The sequence below is a fragment of the Phallusia mammillata genome, chromosome 3 (assembly GCF_965637545.1).
Source record: "Phallusia mammillata chromosome 3, kaPhaMamm4.hap1.1, whole genome shotgun sequence".
NCBI classification, from domain to species: domain Eukaryota; kingdom Metazoa; phylum Chordata; class Ascidiacea; order Phlebobranchia; family Ascidiidae; genus Phallusia; species Phallusia mammillata.
In genome coordinates this window covers 9,021,523-9,049,061 of record NC_137254.1, presented here as the reverse complement: position 1 = coordinate 9,049,061, position 27,539 = coordinate 9,021,523, and the positions used below count along the sequence as shown (strand labels likewise).

At 35.6% G+C, this 27,539-nt stretch overlaps 2 protein-coding genes and 1 long non-coding RNA gene across 6 annotated transcripts; all 3 read left to right on the top strand.

Annotated features, from left to right (window-relative positions):
- The first annotated feature begins 2,986 nt into the window (after positions 1 to 2,986).
- Positions 2,987 to 3,220, top strand: LOC145217716 (uncharacterized). The gene is made up of 3 exons (XR_013857461.1): positions 2,987 to 3,034; positions 3,098 to 3,145; positions 3,206 to 3,220. It is a non-coding gene; the product is annotated as an uncharacterized LOC145217716 (long non-coding RNA).
- Positions 3,221 to 5,347: 2,127 nt separating this feature from the next.
- LOC145218786 (uncharacterized) lies at positions 5,348 to 9,374 on the top strand. The gene is made up of 5 exons (XM_080086190.1): positions 5,348 to 5,474; positions 6,213 to 6,300; positions 6,925 to 7,006; positions 7,728 to 7,815; positions 8,709 to 9,374. The coding sequence occupies exons 1-5, from the start codon at positions 5,423 to 5,425 to the stop codon at positions 8,861 to 8,863; spliced, it is 465 nt and encodes a 154-aa protein (XP_079942316.1). The 5' UTR covers positions 5,348 to 5,422; the 3' UTR covers positions 8,864 to 9,374.
- Positions 9,375 to 9,381: 7 nt separating this feature from the next.
- On the top strand, positions 9,382 to 16,389 carry LOC145218785 (tubulin delta chain-like). 4 transcript variants are annotated; one of them, XR_013857737.1, is made up of 7 exons: positions 9,382 to 9,585; positions 10,644 to 10,966; positions 11,637 to 11,963; positions 12,263 to 12,431; positions 13,242 to 13,312; positions 14,584 to 14,834; positions 15,675 to 16,389. XR_013857737.1 is itself a non-coding variant. In XM_080086187.1 (7 exons), exons 1-7 carry the CDS (start codon positions 9,382 to 9,384, stop codon positions 15,688 to 15,690), a joined length of 1,215 nt encoding a protein of 404 aa, XP_079942313.1. In that variant the 3' UTR covers positions 15,691 to 16,389. The 4 variants fall into 4 exon arrangements, 3 of the variants coding, with proteins under 3 accessions (XP_079942313.1, XP_079942314.1, XP_079942312.1); XM_080086187.1 differs by having other exon boundaries at positions 14,584 to 14,688; XM_080086188.1 differs by lacking the exon at positions 15,675 to 16,389 and adding an exon at positions 14,232 to 14,276 and having other exon boundaries at positions 14,584 to 14,649.
- Positions 16,390 to 27,539: the final 11,150 nt, after the last annotated feature.

The following is a 27,539-nucleotide window of genomic DNA, read 5'->3' as shown; positions in this document are numbered from 1 at the left end:
AGAATTGATTCTTAACCCATCTTGAGTGACCTATGTTTGACCATTTCATCTTGGAATTTTGTAACTTTAAAAAGACCCGAAAAAGCTTTCCCATTTCAACACGACTTTATTCTTGGAAAAGACTTGGGTACAGCCTTTTGTCTTATTTTGGAGTTACCTAGCTTTTAACAGTTCCCTAATAAACTTTCCCATTTCAATACAACCCTGTCAAGTCCCTGGGAAGAACTTAGATAATGCAGACTTCTGTTGCAATGAATTGAATCATTTCCCGTTCCCAGTTGCAATAGCCTATTGTTGGGAAAAGACTATGAATGGGTTCCTTAGTTTCGATACTCTTAAAGTGGATGCTTTGAATCAATGGTGTTAACAAGTAACAAAATATGGAGAATATATTCCAAGTAACTGAATTAGTCATTAAATGTGTACAAAATGTATAGAGTTCGCCTTACTGGCATCAGCAGTTCCTTATGGATTCTACTTTAATAAGATACTTATGAACTCAGTTAGGCGAAATTTATACATTCTGTATATATTCATTCCAATGACTTCTGCTACTTGGAGTATATTCCCCATTTTTAAATACTAGTTGAAGCGACTGATTCAAAGCACTTTAAGAGCATCGAAACTAGGAAGACTATTCATCGTTCAGTTATTCAATCATGGCGCATTTTATCAATAATAGTGAAACTAGGGCACATGAAATGAGTCATGTCCTTAAAGAGTCTGCATTACCTAAGCCCTTTCCCAGGGACTTGACAGGAATGTATTAAAATGGGAAAGTTTTTTCGGGAACTGGTCAAAGCTAGGAAACTCCAAGATAAAATAGTCACCAACAGTCAAATGAAGGTGGTTTTTAACAGTGGTGAAACTGTTCATGGGAAATTTCGTAAAGACAAAAGGCTGTATCCAAGTCTTTCCCTGGAACTTGACAATTAAGTCGTATTGGGAAAGCTTTTGCGGGACTTCTTAAAGTTACAAAATTCCAAGAAAAAGTGGTCACCAATAGGGCACTCAAGATGAAATAAGAAATCAATGCGGGCCTGAATGGCGACATTGCACCATTATTATTTCGCCGAAATGGAATGTAAAAAAGGAAACATCCGTTACGCACCACTGCTTGCTGCTTTAAAACAACTTTTACATGTTTTGACAAGTAATTTAGGAGACTATTGAAACAAATATACATAATCTTGGTACGTCAAGCACATTGTGACACATAAATAAAACTTTTTTTCCAAAAATGTATGGAGAGAGTATTGTCGAATATTCGGAATAAAATGAAAACTACATTTTGCGACGAAAAATGGCAATAAAGAGACACAGATGCACGTTGGAGAAAGTAATTTTAACTTGTGAAGCAATACCTCTTTACAAAAGTCATCCATACATGTCCAATATTCGGAATAAAATAATAATACGTCCCGGGTCTAATATTTTTCTATAAATTGGCACAAATGTACGTTGGAGCAAGCAGTTTGAATTTTTAAAGCGATATTTTTGCTTTCATTCCGTATTTATTAACAAAATGACATTTTTCGATGCATGTTTACAAGAGTCATCCATGCGTGTCCAATATTTCGAGTAAAATAAAAATGCATTCCGTGCCTATGATTTGCAATAAATTGGCACAGATGTACATTAGGGTAATTAATTTCAACTTGTAAAGTGATATTTTTAGTTTCATTCCGTATTTGCCAACGAAATGACTGTTTTTCAATGCTTGTTCAAAATAGGCCTACCATATTTCCATCCCTAAAAAGGAGGACACAATTAAGCGAGTTAACCCGCATATTTTGACGCACGGTTTGCGTCGCTACGGTTGACCGATTTTTAGCGGGCTAGCAGGCGGCAACGATAACCCGCCCGTCGACGGTAGGTTACGCGCATAGGTACCGGGTTAGTGATTGGGTGGTGAATCTAAATGTGTCTTTTTTGGGGGAGCAGATACAGGTTGTAGCTAATAGTGGAATTAATAATGGAAACTGAAAGCCAAAAAAGAGCGACCTGGAGCTCAAGTGGCATCAATTGCCTGATAGATTTAGTGCAGGAAAGCAGGGTTCTTCAAAAAATTGATGGAAGAACACAAAGAAACAAAGTTATTTTTCAAAATTTATCCAAACAAATGCAGCAGTTTAATATGTTTTACACATGGTTAGTATAACAAAAATAAAACAATTGAATACAAAGTCCCAGGAGACAGAAAAACTTAAAAGTTAGACTGAGCGTTTAGCTTAATGAAGTGTCATTTATTCAGCTTGTCTGTTAGGTTTTATGTTTGGTGATTGATTTAGAATGCATTAAATAAATTATTGCAGTTATGTTTATATTTAGATTTTTCTTGATAATCTCCTAAATTCATTAAATTGAACTACATGATAGTTAAGAAACATGTAAGGTAGCAAGTAAAGCATGTAGACAAAGTGATTGGTTCTATGCATAATGTTTAATTTCCTCTTTATATTCCTTTTAAAGCCTTTCCTTTTTACTCAAGTGAGCAAATTCGTGAAAAGTGGAAAAATCTCAAAAAAGCACAATCAAAATAACTTTAAACACTTCTGGTGCTTCTAATAGAGGAACCCAGTGGGAGGTTTACGCAAAAATGAATTCACTATTTCAATACAGACCAACAGCAAAGGTTCATATTTTTTATACATTACATTATTGTTGCTGCAAGCTAAAGTTTAATTACATTACAGTACCTTTATGGTACATTTTACTGTGGTGGATACTTTATTAGAGTAATACTCGTGTATAGGCAGGCCAAGTCCAAATAAGAGAGGTTTTTTTAACTATTCAGGCAATGTGTAGCAGTGGGGTGGATTCACTTGCCGGACCAAGTAAAGCAAAAGATGCAGATGGTAAAACTTCAAGCTGATACACATTTATTGATGTATATTACCTTCTAAACATTACATGTAAATTCTACTGCATGAGTTTGGGACACTTGGTAACTCAGTTTAGTCTCATACTTTCCTAATAAATGCAGATGATACAGTAGAAGATGAAACAGGAATCGACACACCTGAACCTGAAGGTATTGCTTAACAGCACATCTTGATTTTTAGTTGTTAAAATGTTTGGTACGTTTATTTTGCAGCAAGTAATGATAACCCTGTTGCAGAACCACAGACTTCACAGAGTGCAGGTAGCAAATGAACTTAACTCTTAAAAATTAACTTTTACCTTTAATTGTTTCAACTTTTAGATGCAGAACCAAACATCCACCACGAAAAAAACGCCGTGCAAATCGTGAGTGCATTGTTATTAACTAGTTTAGCAAAACCTACACCATGTCAGTATTTGTATGTGTGTGTTCCAGAATCATCTGAAGATGTATCCTTCTCTACATTTGTAAAGGTTTACAATGACAATTGTGAAAAGGATCGCCAGCTAAAAAGAGAAATTATGACCGAAATAAGAATTGACTTCGCAAGTGGTGTGGCTGAACTTACTAATTCTATGGTTGTTGAGGTACTCAGTGACTCAACTATAACTGAAGAATAAAATTCACAAAACAATGTATGTGTACAGCACTTTTGTTAACATAACAAAGCAGGTCATTTAAAGGAAGCGGCTAGATTCACGCAACGGCAATGATTTTACAACATGTGACAGCAAAGCATTTCTGCATAGGATACCATCTTGGTCTGCAGCATCACATGGACGACTGACTGGCTGCTGAGGCACAACAGTAGTGACTCCAAACAGTTCACCTATATATGGTTCTGTACTCAGCAGAGGATGCAAGCTTGTATAATCCGATGGCAACACGCTTTTTTGTATCAATTGGCTGTCTAACAGCAAATTCGTCTGAAAAATACAACAGTACAGAAAAAAAAAAATTGTCAACTAACCAGGTTTCATTTCATTCCAGACCAATCCAACTAATCGTTCAAAGTCATCTTTGCGCATTCTAAAATGTTTTATCCACTGGGAATCATCAAAATTCCTGACAATGTTTTCCCAAAAATCTTGTGATCTAAAGCAATACAAACATTTTAGACCTATAACCTCAGAAATAGTCAGCAGTGAAATGCATAGTACCTTGGTAACATCCAAATTCTTTTAAACTTTTTCTCTGCCTGATTAGATTTTGTTTTTGATAAAACTGCAAACAAAACCCTTCTTGACCTTTGACGTTTTTGAAAATAAGAAAAAACTGCGTACACTTGCAGCAATATTTGCAACACAAGAGGTAAAATTGAGCCTTAGTTGTGTCCATTTCTTATCAATTGAAAGCTCTAAATTCATCAATCTTAACATCACAGTACATCAAAACAATGCTTTGTAACATCCAAGTTTTAAAAACGTTTGCAATATACAAATAAAAAAAACACGAAGCATGTACCAAACAAGCGGGTTGCGAAAACGCGCCATGTAAATCGAAGGGCTTAGCGGGTTAGAACGGGGAATACCCGCGATAGATTTCTATGCGGGTTAACGCGCATCGCTAACCCGATCACCAAAAATTAAAGGCTTCAGAAATTAGACGGTATACAATAGTTTGGATAAAGTTTAACGTTTATCATACCACAACACTAAAATAAGCTTGTATTTTCAAAAAATGTAAAAACTGAATTCATTAAAAAATAAGAGAAATATATATAAAGGCATAATTGTCACATATGTATTTGGTAAATCAGACATTCCTTAAAAAGAAGGACATTTGGGGATTTTTTCTTGTCCTCGGAGGACAACTTGTTTTTTGTCTAAAAGGAGGACATGTCCTCCAAAAAGAGGACGTATGGTAGGCCTAGTTCAAAAGAGCATCCACGCGTATACAATATTACCAAAATAAAATAAAAATACATTCCGAGCCCAATTACTTTCTTTAATTTGGCACAGATGTACGTTGGAGCAGCTTAAAGAGCATAGTTATTTAAATTAAATGTGAGATTGACATAGGGTTGGGCACTAACTTTAACGTTAGGAACTAAGTTTGGAATGAGGTTTTATTGTTATTATTAATATAAAACCTCACCCAAACCCGTATAGCACTAACCGTCAGCATTTTCACATAATTTTGTTTTTAAATATTTGCAAATGCTTTCCGCAATCTATCGCTATTTAACAAATTTGTGTGAGTTTATACGTTGTTAGAGATTTCTTTGGGCTTATTTTAATTATAAGTTTAGAAAAACGTAACCACTAAAGGAACAAACTACTGTATAAACTTTTTAATCCAAAAGATGTATTTGTTTTGTTTTTCAGTATTTGTTAATTAACAAAATATGCTACTTGAAAAGTTAAGAAAAACCTGTTTTAGGTTGCAACTATTTCTTACACCGTGTTAAATAAATTGCATTTAAAGTAATTTTTCTGTACCGCTATTTTCACGGGGAAATTCCCCCAAACAGTTGCACAAGATTTAATTGAGCCAGTAGTTGTCTATGATCGAACAATAGTTTTTTTTAATTTTGTAATGAATTTAGTGGCCGGTTACAGTTCAAGTTCAGAAGAAGAACAAGAGCCAAGTATGTATTATTTTCTTAAAACTTTCACGCCTTGTAGTATATTGTTTGCAACAGTTATTTTAACAAAACTCAGGACATGCTCTAAATTTTGCAAATGCATTGTTTCTAGGTGCAAAGTATTTATAATTTGTGCCTATTTTTTACTACTTTGTTTTTTGCTTAGCTTAGTAAAACTTCTGTAACATATCAGCAAATGTCATTGTTTTTATTTTGCTGTCTCATAATAATGTGTTAGCACATCACACAGAGAATATGGCAGCTGCATATGCGCTTTAAAACATTCTTTCCAGGCCAATTTTTCTAGGTTACACGCAAAAATTTTGCACCAAAAGCATTTAATGGCCTTGCCTTGGCCTCTACTACTTGCTTTTGTAAATTTTTGCAAAATTTTTGCATGAAATAACGCTTTTTAGTGCAGATTAATTGACTTTTGTAAAACAAATGGATTTAGCAATTGGCACAATTTGTATGTACTTGTTGTTGAGTTTATTTTATTTGGTGAAAGAAGACATAGCGACACGATTGCACTAAAACAATCACCAAGCCAGAAAAAGCTGTGCGCTCTTGAAACAGAATGCAAAACTGTGGAAGGCAAAATTTCTGAATCGTATCTAAATGGCATTCAATTTTCAGCAAAATACTAGTTTAAATGACGTACTCTGATTGAAAAGTCGAACCTTTGATTTTCTTGTACTATTTGACTTACAAACACTCAAATTGCATTGCTATTACTTATAGTTGTGAAGCCCAAAGTGGTTCTGCCATCAGCTAGCCAAGTGCTAGACAAAATCAAGCAAACTTCAGTACTTGAAACCCAATATGAAAGGTATTGTAAAAAAATATTTTCCGCTTTTGATTAACAGTTATTCATAACAGCATCATGGTTTATGAAACAATTGGTTATTTATTGTAACCGATGGTTCTTAAACAGAAAACAAATACACTGGAAACCTACCTTAAACATTACCAGTTATGTGCTTAAAAAGTTGTTTAATCCAGTTACTTACAGTGCTGGTTTTTAACTGGTGTTCCACAAGAAATTTTTTAGTTTAATTAGGGTTTTGTTGAACACCGGTGGAAAATCACTGGTTTAACACAATGGCTGTAAATAGGTTTTCTTTTATGTAAGTAATTATCCACTATCACCTGTTTGAATGTTCCATGTGATTGGCTTTGTTTATTGTTGTACAATTATAAGAATGTGATTACATGGGCCTGTTAAGTGCAACACAGTAGTTGATTGTGAGCTTGTTTATTTTATTGCATCATTAAAGAAATTTCATTTGTTGTGCCACAAGATTATTTTCTGTACGAAGTGCTCAGTGTTTCAAAAATGGTTGAAAAACACTGTCTTAGTAAAAGTCTAATGTGCTAATTTTTTTGTGCTACAGACCAGTGCGTTCTGTATTGCAACATTCTATGATATTTAAATCATTTTTTTCACTGGCAGATCAAAGAAGCAAGAAGATTTGATTCTTGAGCAACATGTAAAAATGGTTGAAACCCAACAACAGTCGGATCAAGGAAAAAAGGTAAAACATTTGTTTTTAGTGAGCTGGGGTTTGCCAAAGCAGGGACCTTACTCACACAGTCCAAGTTTTATTTTTGTGGGAATTACTTGAATAACATCTGATGTGTTTTACTCGGAGCCAAGTATCATCTTGATTAGTAGAACAAAATGATACATTGTAGTGATGGGACGAGTACTCGGTACTCGGTATCAAACAATTTCAGTGGTATCGATACTCGTACTTGGTATCGAAATATTTTGTCTCAGTTTTCGATACCAACATGTGAGTACCGAAGGTCGTTTTACACCATAAGAATATGGGCAACTTTATGCCAATATTTGCTTTGGACAGCACAAAATTGGACAAAATTTCTGCCAGTTTATGTATATCTTTTTCGCTATCGCGTGGAGATTACATTTTTCAGCATGTGTGTGTGTGCGTGTCTGTACCCTGGCCATGGCAGATAGATTAGACAGTGATATACAACTAAGTACAACACTGTACTTAAGTACTCGGTAGTACTCGGTACTTGGTATCGAAGGTATATACATGTGGTACTCGTATTGATACTCACTTCAAAACCTGGTATCATCCATCACTATTCCATAGTAGTGAAGACTAGAAATAAATGTACTGTTTTTGTGGAAATGTTTGAATTTGAACTAGCCTCCCTTGGTAAGAACCAGCAACTGTACTTGTTATGTCATGTTTAGCAAAAAATGTCTTTATTGTTTCTTTGCAGATATGTTGGATGTTCAAGAAAGGAAGATGCAAGTTTGGGGACAAATGCAAACATAGACATGATAGACTTTCATCAGAACTAGCAGAAAGTAAGTAATAAAACCTTAAGATATTACTGACAAAAATAATGTTTGGTTACTATTTTAATATGATTATGGGTCCCCTTCATTAAATAATCTGTTTTTTAATTGCATAACAATCGTAAATCCTTACGTTGAGAAAATTGTTCATGCAAATAATTGCTAATCTGGTTAAGTGCATAAAAAAGTTTAATAGATTGATGTACTTTAGCTGACAATTGAATTGTAATAAGACATGCACAGACTGATTTGAGTTTGCCTAAACTGTCAGCTAAGTAATATCAATATATGTAACTGGAATCGTCTTTTGAGCATTGGTGGACCAGGATGATTTCTTTAATAGTACATCTTTAGCTTAGTAAATTTGTTATGCAATAAAACAGATTGGTCTGTATTGCCATATGCCTATAAGTGAGTGCTGATCTTAAGATTGATAAACCATCTTCTAGTGATTTTATTTTATTTGGCTTGGTGAAAAAAAACAGCAACACAATTGCACTAAAACAATCATCAAACCGAAAATATCTGCACCAAATTATAATGTTTTTGGACGCAAAGCAGTGGAGGGCACAATTGGTGGATGATGGCTAAACGCGCTACAGCTACACCGTCATTGCAAGGGGTATTTGACTGGGGCTCACGTGAAAGCGAGGTTGGCATATTGTGGGTAAACACCACTGGGGAAAAATGTGGGTTTGGCTAACCGAGAGGCCCTTAAAAACTAACCACCTGTGTTAATGATAGAGGTTGGGGTTCGACAGGAAAAGAAATCGAATATTTGATCTATTGTTCTTTTTCTAAATGTGTTATTGCACAACTTTACTAAAGTTTTTGTGTTTTGCCTAGCCTCATAATCTTATCAAGTGGTAGACCTAAATTTTGTTATTTTTACTTGTTTTCAGAGAAGAAACTGCCACAAACTGTTGAAACGCCTGAAGACAATGACACTTCACAAAAATTGAAAACTAAAAAACGCTATGGCGTTTCGGACAATCTTGTACCTCCGAAGAAAGCTCTGAAACAAATACATTCCACATACACAAACAAACACTCATAAAAATGTAATTTGGCCTTTGCCTTGCCACATGGAAATGCTTGCAGGGCCACCTTGATTCAGCATTAAAGCTTTTGCTGCCTGGCATACTATACTTTTAAGTACACCAGCAAACAAGACTTCGAAATTTTAGATTGATTTGTGGCAGCAGAAATATAGGAAAGTGTTTTGTTTTAAGATTGTCATTGCTAAAACAGCAAACACTATTGTTTTTGTGCATACTATACTGTGGTATATAATAGTGAGTTCAAAAATAATAATTTGGTTGGTTATATGTGTTTTTTATTATTTTTATGTCATGTTTCAACAGAGAATAATTCATTTTATTGTGGTTGGGCAGCATGTAAAATGTGCTCAAATTGTGAATTTTATACACACAGCGCCCATTGTGTTAAAAACTACTCCTAAAAGCATTTATTTACCATGTCATTTTGTATTGTAAATCTTTATCATTTCACATTCCCTTTGTAAATATTTGTTGATTTGTTTGATTGTTTTGTTTTTTACTTTTAAGGGTATTTATGATGTCTGTTGTGCATTTGCATATTGGGCAATGTGGTTTACAAATAGGTGAAGATTACTGGTTAAAGGCATTGAAAAGGTATCAAGTGGACAATGACAATGGCCATGTTCTGCTACAAATGGACAGAAATCCAAGAGCTTTGTTTATTGACTCCGAAAAGAAGGTTATTCGGCATTTTTCTAGGAGAATAAAAGCTTCTAAGGTCAGTGTTATTTTTTGCATTTATTCAAAAGGTTTTTTTTTGAATAAGTAATTTTTAGATGTTACCATTTTCTACTTAATTCCATCTGTTTATTACTTATTATTATGTGTATGTATCCATTTTTCTTTGCATTTGAAATGAAATGCTGAAAAATAAAGAGATTAATTGTGTAAGAATGATTTTGAGATTACTTGAAAGGATAATTAATTGTAGTCATTATTGTTTTAAAATGGACTGAATTTCAGCAATATTACATTTACCATAGACTAGATGTTTCGTTTGTTGATTAATTGTTGTATTTCAGTCCATACCCCCACCAATTTTTATTTGCATACTCACTTCACTATCACAGTTCCATTGTTGATCGATTATGTAAACAGCAAGGGCACCAAAAAAACCATAGGTTATCGAGTTAAGTGTCCTATTATTTGAATGGTGGTTGAATTCAGTTTTCTGTGTTCTTAAAATTGTCCAGTTAGTTAAAAAAATGTGTAAAATTTTGTTGTTATTTAAGAGCTAAAGTTGTAATTGCATTCTGGGACTTAAGAAAAAAAGCTTTATTGTAACAAATCAAAATATTTAGTGGTGTCAGTGATGGCGTTTTCCCGGCCCAATCAGGCTGGTTTCCAATGTCGAATTGTGGTTTGCCCTTTTTTGGCATCCAAAGCCAGTTTTGTCTGATGTTTATTGCACTTCAATATGCATGCGTCTTTGCATGCAGTTAAATGACAACAACTTTGGGAATGTGTATTAGACTAGTTTTCATTTTCTTTTCGGTTGTGGTTTTTAAGCTAATTTGAACAAGCATAGTGGCTGTCTTTTTTTAAATTTGATCATGCATCTCTGAAATTTAGTGTTTAATAAACTTCACTTTGTTCTATTTTAATTACTTTTGTTTAATCTTAGTATGTTTTATCCTTTGGTGTTCTAGAAATGAAAGATGTCAGTTAGGCGAAAAATATACTTATTCTGTGTATATTCATTGACTGATTCTGTTACTTGGAACATATTGTCCATTCTAAGTAAATTTAATGTACAATTTGTTTTATATTTTTCAGCTCCCAATCAAATTTAATGTCCTTGAAAACAGCATCCAGTCTCGAACAGGCTGTGGGTCCAACTGGGCCCTGGGTCACAACAAACTCCCTGGGGCCAAAATTATGGGTGACGTACCCAACCTTAAAACTGGATTTGGACAAGTTTATTTGGATCCTGATTCGACGATGCTTCAAACTTGTTTGGATTCGATTCGATTGAAAATCGAAAAAAGTGAAACCTTTTCTGGCTTTCTTGGGTTTCAAAGCTTAGCTGGCGGAACCGGATCTGGATTTGGGTCAAGATTATGTGAAGAGCTTCGAGATATTTATCCAACTGCTTACAGGTTGACTGTTTTTGTTGCCTTATTTACTAACTTTTTAAAAGAGAAAGTTTGGGTTTGTTGGCTGTTTGATTTATTTTTATCCTACGTGGGCGGGCAACGCTTAAATGCGTTATGCTCACAATGAGTCCGCGGTCAAGCCTCCTTTTCTGTTGCATGTGTGTTGAATCAGTTTAAATGTGATTTTTTGTTTAGATTTAAAACCCATAAGCACAACCACACCGCCTTGATGGGTTGAGTTGTTTTAGGTATTTGAACACAATATTTTGAACATTTATAATTGCTAATTTCGTCATCACTTCTTGAGAATATAACCAGTTAATTGAAGTAAAAGTTTAGACAAAACAAATTTGCTCATAAAATATAACGTTTCTTGTTTTTGCCTAATTGTGGCATCCAACAGAATATGTGGGCTCGTTAGCTTGCTTGTTAGCTTGTTACGCTCAACAAACTGGAGTGCCGTTAGCTGGCTATATTAGCCGGTAAGGCCGATCTCTTGTCACCAGCTTCACTGATAAGACATTATAGGTGGAAACAGTATGCACTGCCTGCAGTTTATCATTTATATGAAATGGTGCTTTTACATTGGCCTATTTTGGTTAATTTAAAATACAAAGACTAACAAAAATAAGAAAGTTTCGAATTAATTTGGATTTTTTTCTGGATTTTTTAGGTTATGGAACGTAGTGACTCCGTTCAGCGTTGGGGAATCCCCCACTCAAAACTACAACCAACTGTTGAGTATGACGTCACTATACCAGAACAGTGACGGAATAATGTTGCTCGAAAACGACGCAGTTCTGGAGATGCTATCAGCAAAACAATCCGGCTCAGTATCTATGAAGGACATTAACAGCCACATGGCCGACGCCATGTTGGGACTTTTCGCACCAACCGACTCTTTGACACCGTCTAGCGGCGGTGTTTCCATAGGAATGGAACCGTGGGAGTTATGCCGTTCTGTTGCGCCAATGCCATCTCTGAAACTTCTTAAAAGCAGGTGAAAATTACAGTGACGCGGTTCCTACGTCACTGGAGCAATCAATGACGTCATAGTTACAACCAAAAACGTATTTTAAAAAATATCAGAAAAACTTTGTTTCAATATTTTAAATATGTTACATTTTTTTAGCTTAAAGTTTTTATTTTTTGTTTTGTGACGTGAATATATGACGTCATGTTTGTGAGACATCATGAATATGGTCTACTGTATACTGTTGCCCAACCAAAAATATAATTTAAACTGATTTTTCGTTTGTCATTTTAAGGTCACTTAAATTTCTGACTCTTACGTCATAGACACGTCAGCGAACCCTCCCCACCCTCACAAGCCAATGTCTGGACAAAGATGACAAGATCATTTGTTGGTCAAGTAAAGCAAGCGTCCATTAACGGAAAAACAATTTCATCTCTCATTGTAGCCAGAGGACAAGATTATCTGTCTGTGGACTGGAAACAAAAATTGAAGGTCGTTTTTTAATTTTCTTTCATAGGTTTCATAGTTTTTCTACCTTAATAGAATTTGTGTAAAACAGGTTGGCCTTGGTGTAGGTCCACACTTTTTCTTGGGTACTTACAAACCCGCTTTATGCGTACAATGTCGTTCGTTTATCCAGCGCTAAGCTTTTTTAGGAAACCCACTTAGGGCGCATACGTTAGCCATGTAACAAGCGCTATATGGTTGACTACACGAAACTCGTTAGGCAACCCACTTTTGGGTTGTATTTGCTCATAAAAGAGGCCCTGCGGTTGACTGCAAAAAGCTTGTTGAAAAACCCGTTTTAAGCTTGCAAAGCTGGGTATGTATCAATGGTTATGGTTATTGCAAGAAGCTCGTCAGGAATCCTTTCCAAACAATAAGCTAATTACAAAGCCATGTATATAACAAACGTTGTGGTTGACGTAGCTTACTGGGAAACTTATTATAAGCGTATAACCTTGATAGCACTGTAGTGTCATGAGCATATTCAGTGTTATGCGCCAGGACTATTTAAGGCGTCCGATTAAAACAAGTCATTCATCCAAACTACATAGATAGGATCCTATCGTGATACGTGGGTTCGATTCCCACCACAGAGTAGATTTCTCTAGCCTATACACCTTGCCATATATGAATGCTTGGTGACCGACTAATTCGGTATAACTCTTTTAAAATAGACCTGTCGTACTATGATTTGGAAATAAGTATGTCGTGATCGATGATCTGCATGAACGCCTCAGGGTCATACTCAGTATATTTGTGTTATTTGGTGAAAAATACTTGTCCTTGTGTTTCTAGGGCCAAGTCAAATTCGTATCGTGGAATCCGTTTCCAGTGGACATTTGGGAAGACAACAAAAGTAAAAAACGGTAAATGCTTAACCTAGGTACTAATCATATAGATCAGTGGTTCCCAACCTGAGGTTCGCGGACCCCCAAGGGGTCCGTGAGATGTGTTTTGGGGGTCCGTGGTGGCAAACATTTTTAGTACCATTACCCAACAGTACAATTTTTTTAAGTTTTCAAATCGTTTTTACAATCCTGCGTACAAGTGCAAACTGTTCATCAAACCTTTGGATCAAGAGAACTTGCTTTTTGTGTGATTGTTTCCTCAATTGTGACATCACAGCACACATAAACAATAGAACTTATAGTGCTTTGTTTCAAGTGTTGTACACCAGAAAATTTATTTTTTAGTGGCATTGACTTGTACAGTACGAAACGTTATTGAGATTTAAGGACTGCAGTCCTTTTGGGGGCAGAATATTAATCAACTTTCACATGTGTGAAAAAAGCGAAAGTATAATAACGTATAACGCAGGAAACGAATAACAAAACTAAATTACTTTAGGGGTCCGCGGACCTATAAAAGTTATAAAAGGGGTCCGTGACTACAAAAAGGTTGGGAACCACTGATATAGATCTATTGAAATATAAAGTAAACTGCAGACAGTGCATACTGTTTGGACCTATTGGGTCTCATCAGTGCAGCAGGTGACGAGAGATCGGCCGTATTGGCTATAGTGTAGCCATTCAACGGCACTCCAGTTTGTTGGGAGTAACAGGCTGAAAAGCCATGTATTACCTATTCTGTGCGATGCCACAACTAGACATAAACCACAGAGGAAACTGGTTCAAAATGGCCAAGCAAGTGCTTAGGAACCAAATTGATGTCGGCCGGTGTCACAGTATCAATGTAAACGCATTTATTCGATGTTTTATCCAATTATACGGTACAGCTACTAACAACATACTTTACGTCAGCTTCACATTTGTCTTATTTCGGTAGGTGGCTCAAAGAGCCGAATTATTAATTTGAAAGTGGTGTTGGAAAGTAAGTTTATAAACATTTTACATTTGGAACGAAGTTTTAAAGTTAGTGGTATTGAATGTTTTGATGATAATACCCTATCCGAACCTAAAAAGCCCTAACCTTTGGCATTTTCAGATATAACCGTTTTGAACCGTATAACCGTTTTGAGGTGTTTGTGCTTTTTGCGCCACCTATCGAAAATTAGCTAAATGTGTGGTCTGCCGTGAGGTATGGTGTTCATAGATTTTCCCAATTTTAACAACTTGTTTAACGCCTTTTTACGTTACGCTCAACATAATCAACATAAAAACTTGTGTTCTTTATGTAGATCTCTCACCTATTGCTCAAACCTGACCTCTAGCGGCACTCAATATTGCAGTAAAGTACTGGAAAAATCAAAAATCATGTTCAAAAGCGGAGCCTACCTGCACTGGTACGAGAGATACGGAACTAACAAAGAAGTTTTTTCGGAGTCTTTTGACGTGATGCAGCAAGTTGTGGACAGTTATAAGGAGGCTGAGTCTTGACAAAGGACATTTTTGGGTTCTAATCCCATCTCGGTCACTTGTGTCTCCCTGAGTAAGAAACTTAAGCGGCATAGCAACCCAAAGACTAAATTGAACAAGTTGTCCAACCTATTGTTACGCGGTAAAGCCGAGGTTACGCGGTTTTTGACGTTTGGTGGCCATTAAACTTGTATAGTCTTGTACTATTTTCCCCAAGCTATAAAAAAAATTAAAACTTGTGACGAAAACAGAATTTGAACTTGAGTTGATTTTGAAGTCTATTTTAAAATTTCAACATTTTTGTCATACGACAGGATACAAGGCACATGTAACAAAAGGAAACAGCGACAAGCTAATCCTCAACACGCAAACACATACAACCAGTAAATAAATCAAAAACAAAAAAAAACAGACAATCATGTTAAAACGGAAATGCATACAACCATGTGCACAACTTATAATTTAGAATGAACACCTACTATATATTCATGTCAATCAGTACACCATAGCCCCGCCATGTTAGTTTCAGTAACAACCCTTGATCTTATAACGCTACGAGTACATATACTGTTTTAGGGGTGGCACTAAATACCGCATGTGACCGCATGTGACCGCATGTGATTCCTCTTAAAATACACCATGTTATGTGAAATGTAAGAATTCCAGCCCCATTAGGGGTAAAATAGACCAGATTCTAGATTGATTTTAATTTCAAACCTTCACCCAACCCTAATAGCTCTAACCGTCAGCGCTTTCAAAAGTCCGCAAAATTATTTTTTGGTAAAAGCATATTTAAGTCCTTCACAGATTCCTGCCGTGTGATAACATGCGGTCACATGCGGTAGCATGCGGTATAGGCTACCATGCGGTCACATGCGGCCACATGCGGTATTTAGTACCACCGCTGTTTTAGGTTCTATTTGAAGTAGCATCTCCATACCAATACCGTCTGTCAGGCCCTGGAAAAAGGTCGAAAGCTCGAGAAATGATTTTGACACAAATGGATCGGATCCGTTATCCATTGCAAAGTAGACCAAGTGTGGCAAGAGAGCGACCTCCACAGTTTGCTTGGACGAAGCAAGCTTTATGTGTTCTTGTATTCTGTTTGATTTTGTACCAACTGCTTTGGTTGGATTTCAAATAAGATTTCCGCGTATTTGCAACATAAATGCCAATTTTGTTCTTACTTTTCCATGGTTCTATTCTTGTACCTAATGATGTATGATTGTATTGAAAATATTCTGATTTGGAGATTCTTCTCTATAATACAAATATCCTCCAAAATAAGGATCAATAACAATATCACAATATAAAAGATTGTTGCAGTAAGAGGGATTTTGAATGGTGGTTTTCGCTGAACCTGCTACATATTCTTTTGTTTTCCATTCAAATAAGAGACTTTCACATGGAACAAATTTGACGTATGGCAGGCCTGATATACTGAAATTCTTATTTATAAACTCTTGTAACCAAATATAACTGTCCATGACTGTCTCATTTGTTTTGCTGTTTCGTCTCAAGCAAGTATAAGTCGCCTCTATAGACACTACATAAAAAAGTTTTTTTCTTCTAATTATTATCCTACTTCTTGCCACAGCCACCCCAAGTACTGACGGTTTAAGCTGCAATGGCGTAAAAACGTTTGTTTATAAGAATTTTATAAAAATATAAAACTGTTTTTTTACAGAAATTGTCACGAACGAACGTGCGCTCAATACAAACGTTTCAAGTTTACATTAAACCTAAATCATTTTTTTATTGTTTCGATTTGCAATATATTGTAAATAATATCGATTTCGCCGATTTAATGGCATCCTCAGCTCTTATTCAAATGCTATTTGTTAAGAATATTGCAACAAACTTGTAAATAAACTAATTTAAAAGTTTTAACAAAAATAAACGTTGGTGTTTTATTTGTCTTTTAAGTTAATATGCATAAAAAAGAAACAACTTAGTCTGGTATTGTTATGTTGTATCTGTCTTTAGGCGGTCAGTGAACAAAACTTTATTGTATCCGCAAACTGGAGGTAGAGAGCAGTTTTTCGATTTTATTCAGCATTTTTTGAAGCAACATTTCACTACAAAAACGATAGTGTTAGAAAAACAACTATTCGTCACCATACATTTGTTTAGAAAATGTTCCACAATTTTAGACCATTGTATGGTACATGTATTTCGGTACATATTTTACAAAAAATAACAATGCGTGGCGTAGAGAGCTGAAATATTTATTTAGCGGCTAAAGAGGGGTTGGGTTGGGAAGTAATGTTTTAAAAATTTTAACATTAGTAAGTAAGATCTTTGGTATGTTTTATTGAATTTTAAATGCTAATACCTTACCTGACCATAATAGCCCTAACCGTGAGCATTTTAGAGATATAACGTTTTAAATGGGAAAAGTGCAATTTGCGCCGGCTATCGAAAATTAGCTAAATGTGGGTCTACCGTGAGATATGCTGTTAGTAGATTTTCGCAATAAATCGTGGTCGTTTCATAGGTTGTCCTAAGTTTCGACAATAGTTGCGCAGGAAAAAGTAATTCTGTTCGGTTGGTTACACATTTTGGTAGTTTCAAAACTCCATCGTATTGATAATTTGATTGTATGTCAGTTTGACGTATTCATGATAAACAAAGCTTGAAGAGGAATTGACAAGCCTACGCAAAACGGGTGACAGAACCCACTGACGAGTTGCACGTAGGCTTGATGTTATATCCTCTTTGAGGTAATATAGACGAGACAACAACGTACATAATGAACTGTAGTATGGGAATTGTAATGTTACGCTTAGACAAGGCAATGTATCTAAACAAAAAACTTACTTTGTGACACCCAGGCTCGAAACACCATGTTTTAAAGAAATAGTCACGAAATGTTATCTAAGGCAGTGCTCTTCAACTGTATACCCGAGTGTATACCGCATCAAAACTAGGGTATATGACTGAAGAAAGCTTACAAAGGAAATACAACTGTGGCCAGTGTTATTGAAGGTCACTATTGTGTTTTTATGAAATGCAGGACGGCATTGTAAAACTGACCTCCTTGTTGTGAATATTTTGTTGTGTCCGTTTGGGATTGTTGTATCAGTTATGTGAATTATGAAGCAATAAGCAAATTCCTGGAGTAACTGTTAAAATTGGATAGCACAGGCGTGAAGTGTGTACAACCTTTTCGCTGTGACAGCAAACATCGTAAATCCTTTCTAATAGTGCCTGATAGCCAAGGGATCAAGGGATCAGACTTAACTGTTTATAACATCACCAACTATGTTGTGATGCTAATGATACCTGTTTCGCATTGTTTGCCTATAATAGGCTTACAAAGTCTCAAGCATACGGTATTAGAGCTGTTATTATTTTACAAATATTGTAGAAACTTGCTAAACATTAACGAAATGCAAACTGTGTTTAAACGGCAGAAATTGTCAGAAAAACAGCTTGGATGTGCTCCGGTTTGTGTGCGAGATGAAGTAGGATTTTGGAATATAGACACAGCGTTGTTAACACACACAAAGTTTCTTCATTCACACCAAACAAAACATGTGTTTATCAACATTTTTTTAGCTCTTTCAGCAGTCTTTATTTCCTACAGCTTATAAAGTTTAGAAAATACGTATAAGTAAAAACACTTAATGGTGCTGCTGAAAAAGTTATTGCAGAAAAGACAGGCTCAACCACTATGTCGAAAAGAGTTTGCATAATTGGTGCAGGAGCCAGTGGACTAGCTGCCATCAAGATTTGCCTAGAAGATGGTTTGAATCCGATTTGTTATGAACTAAGCAATGATATTGGAGGTATGTGTTACTATAAGAATTTTTTTGCAAATTTTTGTTGTATGTTATGAATTTATTGTGTTGTTTTAGGGCTATGGAGATATGAAGAGGGTGACAAAGATGGAGCTAGTGTGTACAAATCAACCATTGTTAACACCAGTAAAGAATTTATGTGCTTTTCAACTTTTCCCGTTCCCAAGCATTTCCCCAATTATATGCATAACACGAAAATCATGGAATACTTTCGTATGTTTAGCAAAGAGTACGTTTTTGTTTGTGACTTACCTTTTTACTAATAGTGCATTATAGTTCTGGGATGTACACTCTTTATCACTGATAGCTCAATTAAAATCAATAAGATTAGACCACAATCCCCACCCTTATATAACACAAGTTCACTTTGTTGCATACCAATCATGCTTATATTAGGTTAGTAGCTACCAGTTAAAAAATTACAAGTGCTTTAAGCACCGAAAGCTTTAATCTGCTCATAAATACAGTTTGCACATTGCAGGTGTAACAGTTGTATAATTGATAATGCCAATCTACACGTTTAATATATTCAAGATTTATAATGTAGCATTTCCCATTAGATGTTAAAAAAAACTTGTTATTGTGTATTACAATTAATATATCTTCCAGCCTGACTTACAATAATACCCAGTGAATTGTGTATTTTAATTCTTCGTCGCATTATAGATTTGGTTTGGAAAGTCACATCGAGTTTTACACCAAAGTGTTATCCTGCAAGCAAACAGAAGATCATGAACGAACTGGGAAATGGTAAAAATATGGTATATAGCAACGCTCCGCAAATATTACGTGAGCAGAGCTGTATGCGCATTCCAAAATTTGAAACCAAACTCGAAAGGGTAAAATCGCCTTCAAAACCAGTATTTTAAAATAGTTAATGCCGAAAGTTTTACCAACGCGAAATTACAACAAAAATGCCAGATTACACATAGTCCTGCTCGAATTATTCCAAACTTAAGAACCCAACGCAAAACTTTTTAATACTGGAGATGAGATTACTTTTTGTGCTTCATTTTCGCAAATTAGTAATAAACATATATTTAGGTGTGTCACAACTAAAAATGTCAAAACAGAAGTTGAAAACAGTCAAGTATTTGATGGAATAATAGTTGCAGTTGGACATCATGCTGTTCCTAATCTTCCACTAAATTCATTTCAAGGTATTTGTTGTTTGTCTTTTATTTTTGTGACCTTGACAGACCGACCCTTCATATCAAATTTTGAACAGTTTCTGATGAAACTTTTTCTATCGCTTGTATATGCTTCTAGGGATCGAAAAATTTAAAGGCAGGTACATGCACAGCCGATCATATCGCACATATGCAGGCATGGAAGGAAAGATAATACTTGTTGTGGGATTTGGAAATTCGGGCGGCGACATTTCCGTTGAACTTAGTCGAGTTGCTAAACAGGTTTGACTTTTTTTCATTGCCATTTGTATTTGTTTCACTTTCCCTAAAATATTACTAATATGATATGTCTATTCCACTGTGGTTAATTATATTTTCATAACGGTCCCTGTCATGGCGAGGAGGAATCGCAGTCCATAAACCTAAATGTGTATTTTAGAAAAACTAAAACTTAAGTTAACAAACAATAGCTAACTATCCCATTTTCTGCAGCATGACTTTGACGTACATAGGTATACTTGTGCACAGATGGATTACGATATTATGTATATATAGGCACAAATTATATAAATTATGAATTATATAAAGGACCTCACTTGCCCCTACGTGCCGGCGCTTATGAATTTGTATGTTTTTCCTAGTGCCGCTGTGTTATTTTGGACAAATATGGCTTGTGCATGGCGATTGTTTGAAATAGAAATTCCGAAAATATGCTGACGGATAGGGTTATTGGGGTAAGGACAAAAATACAAATAACAATACACCAAAACAAAAGGCATTGTTTCCAACTTTTGCGGGGGCTTGGTGTGTGCGCGGTTCCCGCAATAAATAACAAGGCCCTGAGCTGACTATTGGTTTGGAAATGTTCTCCTGCAAAACTGAGCTTCTTAGGCTATGTTTTTCTTTACTTGAAAGCTTATTAATTCTTCTGCTTCTCGTGGTTCGTATCGGTCTGCAGTAGCGAGTAAGTTCATTATTACGATTCTTAACGCTTGCTGCGTAAAGCCGGCATGATCCACAAAAGATCAATTTAGTTCTTGTCTTTTATTCTCGTTACAAAACATACATCAAGTCTCATTTATCTCAAGGAAAGTGAACAGTGGAAAAGAGAAAGATCAACGACAAACATTGGCTTTCAAACTGATACTCTGTTTTCGTGCGCTCATTCCAAAACAGTACCTTTTTTACTCACATCGGTTATTCGTTTGTTTTAAGTTAAACGATTGCGAAGATGTGCAGCACTGCAATGGATTGCACAACTATTTCTAAACACCCGGTTTACGCAACAGCCTGTCTTATGGCCAGGCTGTTGGAACATATCAGGAAGACGGGAACATGTAACAACGATACTGAATATGTACTTCCAATAGTTGCTGAATCATGAGAACACATGGAACAGTAAAGTTACACCGCTCAATACCATATGTCGCAAAAGCAGCATATAATTTCCATGGAACGAAAAGTCATGCTTGCAAAGTTAAAATTTTCCATTACCTTTTGCTTAGCCAAACCAAAATGCCAAAATGATGGTTTGAAAGCACGTGACCGTTACACTTTCCAAACATTTTTTGTAACTCAATCCTTATTTAACTGCTAATTTACATACCTTTGCCCTTATCAGTATTTGGCAACATTTGTCTGGTGTGAGTTCTTTTGTTATTAGTTCAATCATTTTCCTAACCAAGAAACTTAACCGGCATTGCGCCAAACCATTGAAAAGTTATTGGCTAAACTAAATTCAACACAATCGTATCAGTTAAAAAGTCAAATAAACACAAAAAGGCAACGCTTGTGTAAATATCGCATCAAAAGGTTGTTTAGCACAATGACGAAAAACGTAAGTTAAACATACAAAGTTTTTCATGAAAACTTGTCGTTAATTTTTGCAGACATTTTTGTGTACAAGTACAGGATGTTGGATATGGTATAGAGTGGATAATGATGGATTTCCTTTGGATGTAGTGAGGAGTACAAGGTTATTAATTAATATCATTTGAACGCATGTTCATGTAAGGCATTATGTTAACTCATTCAAATTTATTAATCAATTATTGCTTTTGCATTAAAAAATTACACAAGATTTGAATTAACAGAAACATATTTCAATCACTCATATAGAATGTATTAACCCAAATTGTTTATGGTTTTGTTACACTAACAATATTTTTTGTTGGCGGGTTAAAGCATGAAAAAAATGTCTTAAGGCGGCATTTTTTATCAGTTAGAAAAAATGCGCATTTGTTTCACTACAATACGGTTTATTTATATTTTTTGCTGCCGAAAGCAGTCTTACCTATTAAGTTGTAACTAAATTGCATTTTTTCATGCATTTAGCCTGTAAAGTGTGCCAAGAACAAAATATAAGTTAAAGACTGCGCCGAAACAGAAAAAAATATTTGGAAACATTGGTTTATGTCATTATTACTTATCCATTTTTTCGTTATTTTTGATTTATGTTTTGGCACAATTAACTAAACACAGTTGCGCGTATCATTTCATATTTTTTAGATGGAAAAAATACAAAAGGCATATTTTACCTGAAAGGTATTTCAATTACGCAGCCGAAAATGAAGTCAACAAAAGATTTAATCACGAGCTTTACTCGTTGAGACCTAAACACCGAATTTTTAGCCAGGTATTAAACATGATTTCTTTCAACCTTTTTCTGATCGACCCCTATACCTTCTTCCCCAATGTGGATGGTTAGTTTTAGCCCCATTGGTCAGAGACTTTACTTAAATGCTTTTGAAGCGTTTTAATCAAATGAAGTTAAAATTTTCAATTGTGAAAACAGTTATGGTCAATTGTACAAAGTTAAAAACAAATTATTGATCACAAAAATCATCATGTTTTAGTTTAAGATTCCTAATATAAACGACGATTTGCCGAACAGAGTGCTAAGTGGCACTTTAAAAGTAAAAGGAAGCATTCAAAACTTCACCGAGAATGGAGTGATCTTCAAAGATGGAGAGTATCAAGATGTTGATGTTGTTATTTTTGCGACTGGATACAAATTTTCTTACCCTTTTTTGGATGAATCAATTGTTAAGGTAACAAGGACGGTTTACAAACCAGGACTTGTTGTTCGCAAAATGTTTGTATCCTTGCATTTAAACCTTGATTTGAACTATATGACTTCTGATTCTTCTTATTTGTCACCAAAAGCAGTAAAAATAAGTTTGAATTGCAAAGTACGTTAGCTTGAACAGTTTGTTGTGTTTTGACTAAAGTTTTGGGGTTGGGCCAAAATTGGAGCCTGAATTGGACGAAAATTTCTTTTTTCAAACAAATTTCGAGTTAGCCGGCCGATCTAAAACACTGGTTATACCGCTTTGAAAAACTGATATGCCTTTACTGGGTTGCACAGTTAAAAATTTTTTTAGCAATTTTTACATTGTAGGTTGAAGACAACAGTACGAGACTGTATAAGTTTATATGGCCACCTAATGTGAAAAAGTCAACCCTGGCTATTGTTGGTGGCGTTCAACCTATAGGTGCTATTAATCCTGTTTCCGAAATGCAATGTCGTTGGATAACCCGGGTTTTTAGAGGTATGTGTCCGACAATTAGCTCTTATTGTTACATATTAATGGTCCATACTGATTCAGGTTTGACAAAGCTTCCATTAAAACAAGAAATGAATGCTGACATTGACAAAATGCTGTACAAAACTCGAAAACCGTGTGATGACATACCTCGTAAGACAACGCAGGTACAAAGCAAATTTATATATCAAATAAACTTGTTGATATTTGAAACGTAGATAGGTTGTGTGTGATTTTTGTAAGTTTGTTTTCGAAATGTTTTTTGTAGAATAACTTTTGTAGTCAAAGTAATATTTGTGTTTGTCATGTCAATTATCTGTTCAAACTATGTTTGCGTTATCTATATAGGTTTTCTGTCGAAAGTTTGTTTGCAGTTATCATGTGAGTTGTCTGTCTAAAAGATATTTATGTTTGTCAAAAGTTTGTTTAGTTTATCGCGTACGTTGTCTTGCGAAACTATATTTGTAATTGTTATGTCTTTCCATAGCTTGTTTAGGTTTGTCATGTAAAACGTATTTCTAAAGTTTGTATGCATTTATCGCATAATATTTATCGATATTAATTTTATAGGTGGATTATATCAACTACTTGGATGATATTGCTAATGAAATTGGAGTTAAACCAAATATGGTCAAATTGATTTTCACTGATCCATTCTTGGCTCGCAAGGTCAGTATAGTTTCGCAATATATAAGCTGTTGCTGCCAGGCATAATATCAAATTTTGAGCTCTTCTAGCAATTGTATCTTGCACAGAATTTCGACGTCCTATACATACGCGCATTTAGTGTTATTTACCCTGATGAAGGTGCTTGTGATTCGACTTTCGGCGGTTTCTCTACTGAGTCTGTGTAGCTTAGTTGGTAAAGCGCGAGTCTCGGAAAGACTCGTATGCTGTGATGTGCATCGACGCTTTACATTGCCGATCCTAATATAAATGTATTAATCTTAGCTGATGTGGTGGAACTGGTGATCCCTCACTACAAAGCTGACATTTGCAGCATAGAAGGCAGGTGCTTGTGATTCGACTTTCGGCGGTTTTACCACTAAGCCAGTGTAGCTCAGTTGGCAGAGCGCGAGTCCCAGCAAGACTACTGTCGTGGGTTCGAATCCCACCCCGGGTTAGATTTTTTCTGCCTTGCCATATGGGAATGCTTGGGAGACCTGCTGATTCGGTACAACGCCTTTAATAGGCCTGGCGTACTATGATTTATCGATTTGTATGGCGTGATCGCTGGTCTGCATCTACGCTTCAGGGCTGATCTCGGTATGAATATATTCATCTTGTTTTCTATAATATAAACCTGGGCTCCCTAAACGTAAAAAGTTGAATGTTGCTCAAAATTGGGAACCGGACCAGGCCGATTTAGGCCCGAATCTATTGGTAATATTACTTCATAAATGCGACTGAGTGTGAAGTCAGGCCTGGATAGAGCCTGTTTTATTCCAAGTTAAGCCAGATTCCACAAGTAAAACCTATTTGGAACGTGCAGTACAGGCTCGTGAGAAAACGGCGCAGTTACAAATAAAACAATTTTGTTACGTTTAATTTTGTAAGATATTTCGAATGAAAAGTTGACTGAAAATTCTATAACACGTGCTAGCTTTTTTTCTTCAATGAACTGTGTATTAAAACATGTAGCATACAATATAAGGCTCCCAAGTTTGTTTTTATTTTGCCTAACAATTAACCCATAATACCATTAATAAGGCGACCGGATAGTTAAATGCCAGATAACCTGTGAAATGCCAAAAAGTAGATGTTTTTTCAGGTACTGTTTGAAGTTGCATCTCCGTACCAATACCGTCTGTCAGGCCCAGGAAAATGGCCAAAAGCTCGAGAAATGATTATGACACAAATGGATCGCATTCGTTATCCGTTGCAAAGTAGACCAAGTGTGGCAAGAGAGCAACATCCACAGTTTGCTTGGACGAAACACACTCTATGTGTTCTTGTATTCTGTACAATTTTGTACCAAATACTTTGGTTGAATTTCAAATAAGATTTTGACGTTTTTGTGCACTGAAAAACACACAATATTCTTTGTGATTTTAATGAAAAAATTTTTATTTGATGCTATTTTGTTTTTGAACAAGTGTCTCCTCTAAAATTGGGATCAAAAACAATATTACAAGCACAAAAGTGTTACATCGGGTAAACAGGTCAATCAATAGTTGTTGTTTTTTGCTGTTAATTAACACATGTAGCCCCAAAGAATTCCCAATTACCTTGTGATGAACTCATTACTGTTGTTCTCGATATAAACTAAGGGATTTCTATCAATTTGTTTCATGCTAGAAGCCGCCCTTTACCTAATATATCATTTCTCGTATCCGCCTGAGTGAAATACGTTTCTACGATTTTTTTTCATGAAAAGAGAACAGCAAGCAAGGTGCTGTTTCTCTTGAAAAAAAGCAAAATAGTTGTGTTGCCCATTATAAAGCACACACAAATAGCGAAGCAGTTGTTTTTTAAGCAACGGCAAAACAACTAAGTGTATTCACGGTCATTACAATAAGAGAAGTCGGTCGACTATTGTTCTATGCATAATCTGAATATCAACATACTTTTTCCAATTGTTATTTGCACAAAGTTGTTTAAGCGTTTCAAAAAAATTAAGCATTGTTTTCTTGCTTTTATTTCGGCACAACCATGTGTGCATAAAAAGAAGAAAAAAATCAACTTACTGTTATTTTGCCGATGTACTTTTTTTCACGGGGTTGGAACCTAGGACACTCCCGGGGACGAATCCCCATCGGGTTTTTTTGGCCAAGTTTCTCCATTCAGCCAAGTTCCTGCCCTTGCCAATGTACAACTGTGTTCAATTTTATTATGTTTCAATTTGTCTTCAAGTGGACAATGCAGACATCTTAGTATAACCACGAGCTAGAGGTAGAGAATAGTTTTTGTATTTGATTTGACATTTTTCGACGTAAACATTGTACCATTGCTTGATACATATATTCCCGTCCATTAATTGAAAATAAAAACAAACACTATAAAACGTATTCGTTTTTTAAAGTTGTTTTACGTTTGGACAAAACCTAAAATAATATTTTATATTTTAAATTTTTTTTAAAGCATGCAAAATTCACATCTAGGAGGCAAAGTTGCTTCAGGATTAGGACTTTTTTACAGAAATACATTGTTTACAAATAATCTCGTGTAATTTGCAACCATTAGGAGCCCCTAGATACAGACATACACTGTTGGAGCTCGACAAGTGTTAAGCAGTGATATTGGGTGAAACTGTGTGTTTAAGTAAACCCAAACACCATACAAGAAACTCATTATGTCGAATGTTTTTTGTGATCCTTATTGCAGTTTGTTGATCCAACCGTCAGCATTATCCAACGTCTCAGACCAAGTTGTATCCGACGGGTCGGACCGGGACACACAGCTAAAGGCAAGATTTTCATATGACCAAGAACATAGAAGTATAGTTAACGCACACGCAACACACACACACACACACACACACACACACACACACACACACACACACACACACACACACACACACACACACACACACACACACACACACACACACACACACACACACACACACACACACACACACACACACACACACACACACACACACACACACACACACACACAAATAAAAATAAAAAATAAAAACATTCTTATTTTAGGTTGGCGAATACGTGTGCGTTGGCTATGGCAGAGCAGTTGTCAGGCAAATTCAAGGTGCAAAGTCAACTCCTCCACTGAAGGTTATTCTTCCACAAAGTTGATTGCAATTTTAATAAAGTCTGATCTATACATTTTACCTATAAAATAACAAATTATACAGAAAAAGTGATTAATAATTTTCGGGTGAAATATCACCGGTTTAACATAATTGTTTAAATTCTATCCTCTTCAAGATCGTACATTTGAAGTTTTTAATTTTTATGACTTGTTTGTAATTGACGACATTCGTAAATCCGTGGTTTTACCTCAAAACAGCAATAGAACATTTTTGTTTTACAGTTTCACGATTTTCTGGCAAAAATATTATCGTTCGAATCAAATGGGCATGCCTACGTCAGTGTGGGTGACAAAATGAGGTAAATTGGAGTCAGCTTTTGTTTTACATTACGTGAATACATCATAGCTCACAAATACACGTCTGAAAGTTATTGAATGGAATTTTTTCCGACTGTTTGCTGATAAACTTACGAGTAGTCTAAGGTTTCACCCTTGTTGACAACTGTAACTTTTGGGGCCCGTGGCCTCATTGAAGTAACCCCGTATGACATGTAGCCCCCTTCCAAACAATGTGGTTGACAAA

Coding starts and splice junctions, on each gene's coding strand:
- LOC145218786 (XM_080086190.1), top strand. CDS start 5,423: ATGAATTTAGTGGCCGGTTACAGTTCAAGTTCAGAAGAAGAACAAGAG. Junction 6,301..6,924: donor CTTGAAACCCAATATGAAAG/GTATTGTAAAAA, acceptor TTTCACTGGCAG/ATCAAAGAAGCAAGAAGATT. Junction 7,816..8,708: donor TTCATCAGAACTAGCAGAAA/GTAAGTAATAAA, acceptor ACTTGTTTTCAG/AGAAGAAACTGCCACAAACT.
- LOC145218785 (XM_080086186.1), top strand. CDS start 9,382: ATGATGTCTGTTGTGCATTTGCATATTGGGCAATGTGGTTTACAAATA. Junction 10,967..11,636: donor ATTTATCCAACTGCTTACAG/GTTGACTGTTTT, acceptor TGGATTTTTTAG/GTTATGGAACGTAGTGACTC. Junction 11,964..12,262: donor CTGAAACTTCTTAAAAGCAG/GTGAAAATTACA, acceptor CTTACGTCATAG/ACACGTCAGCGAACCCTCCC.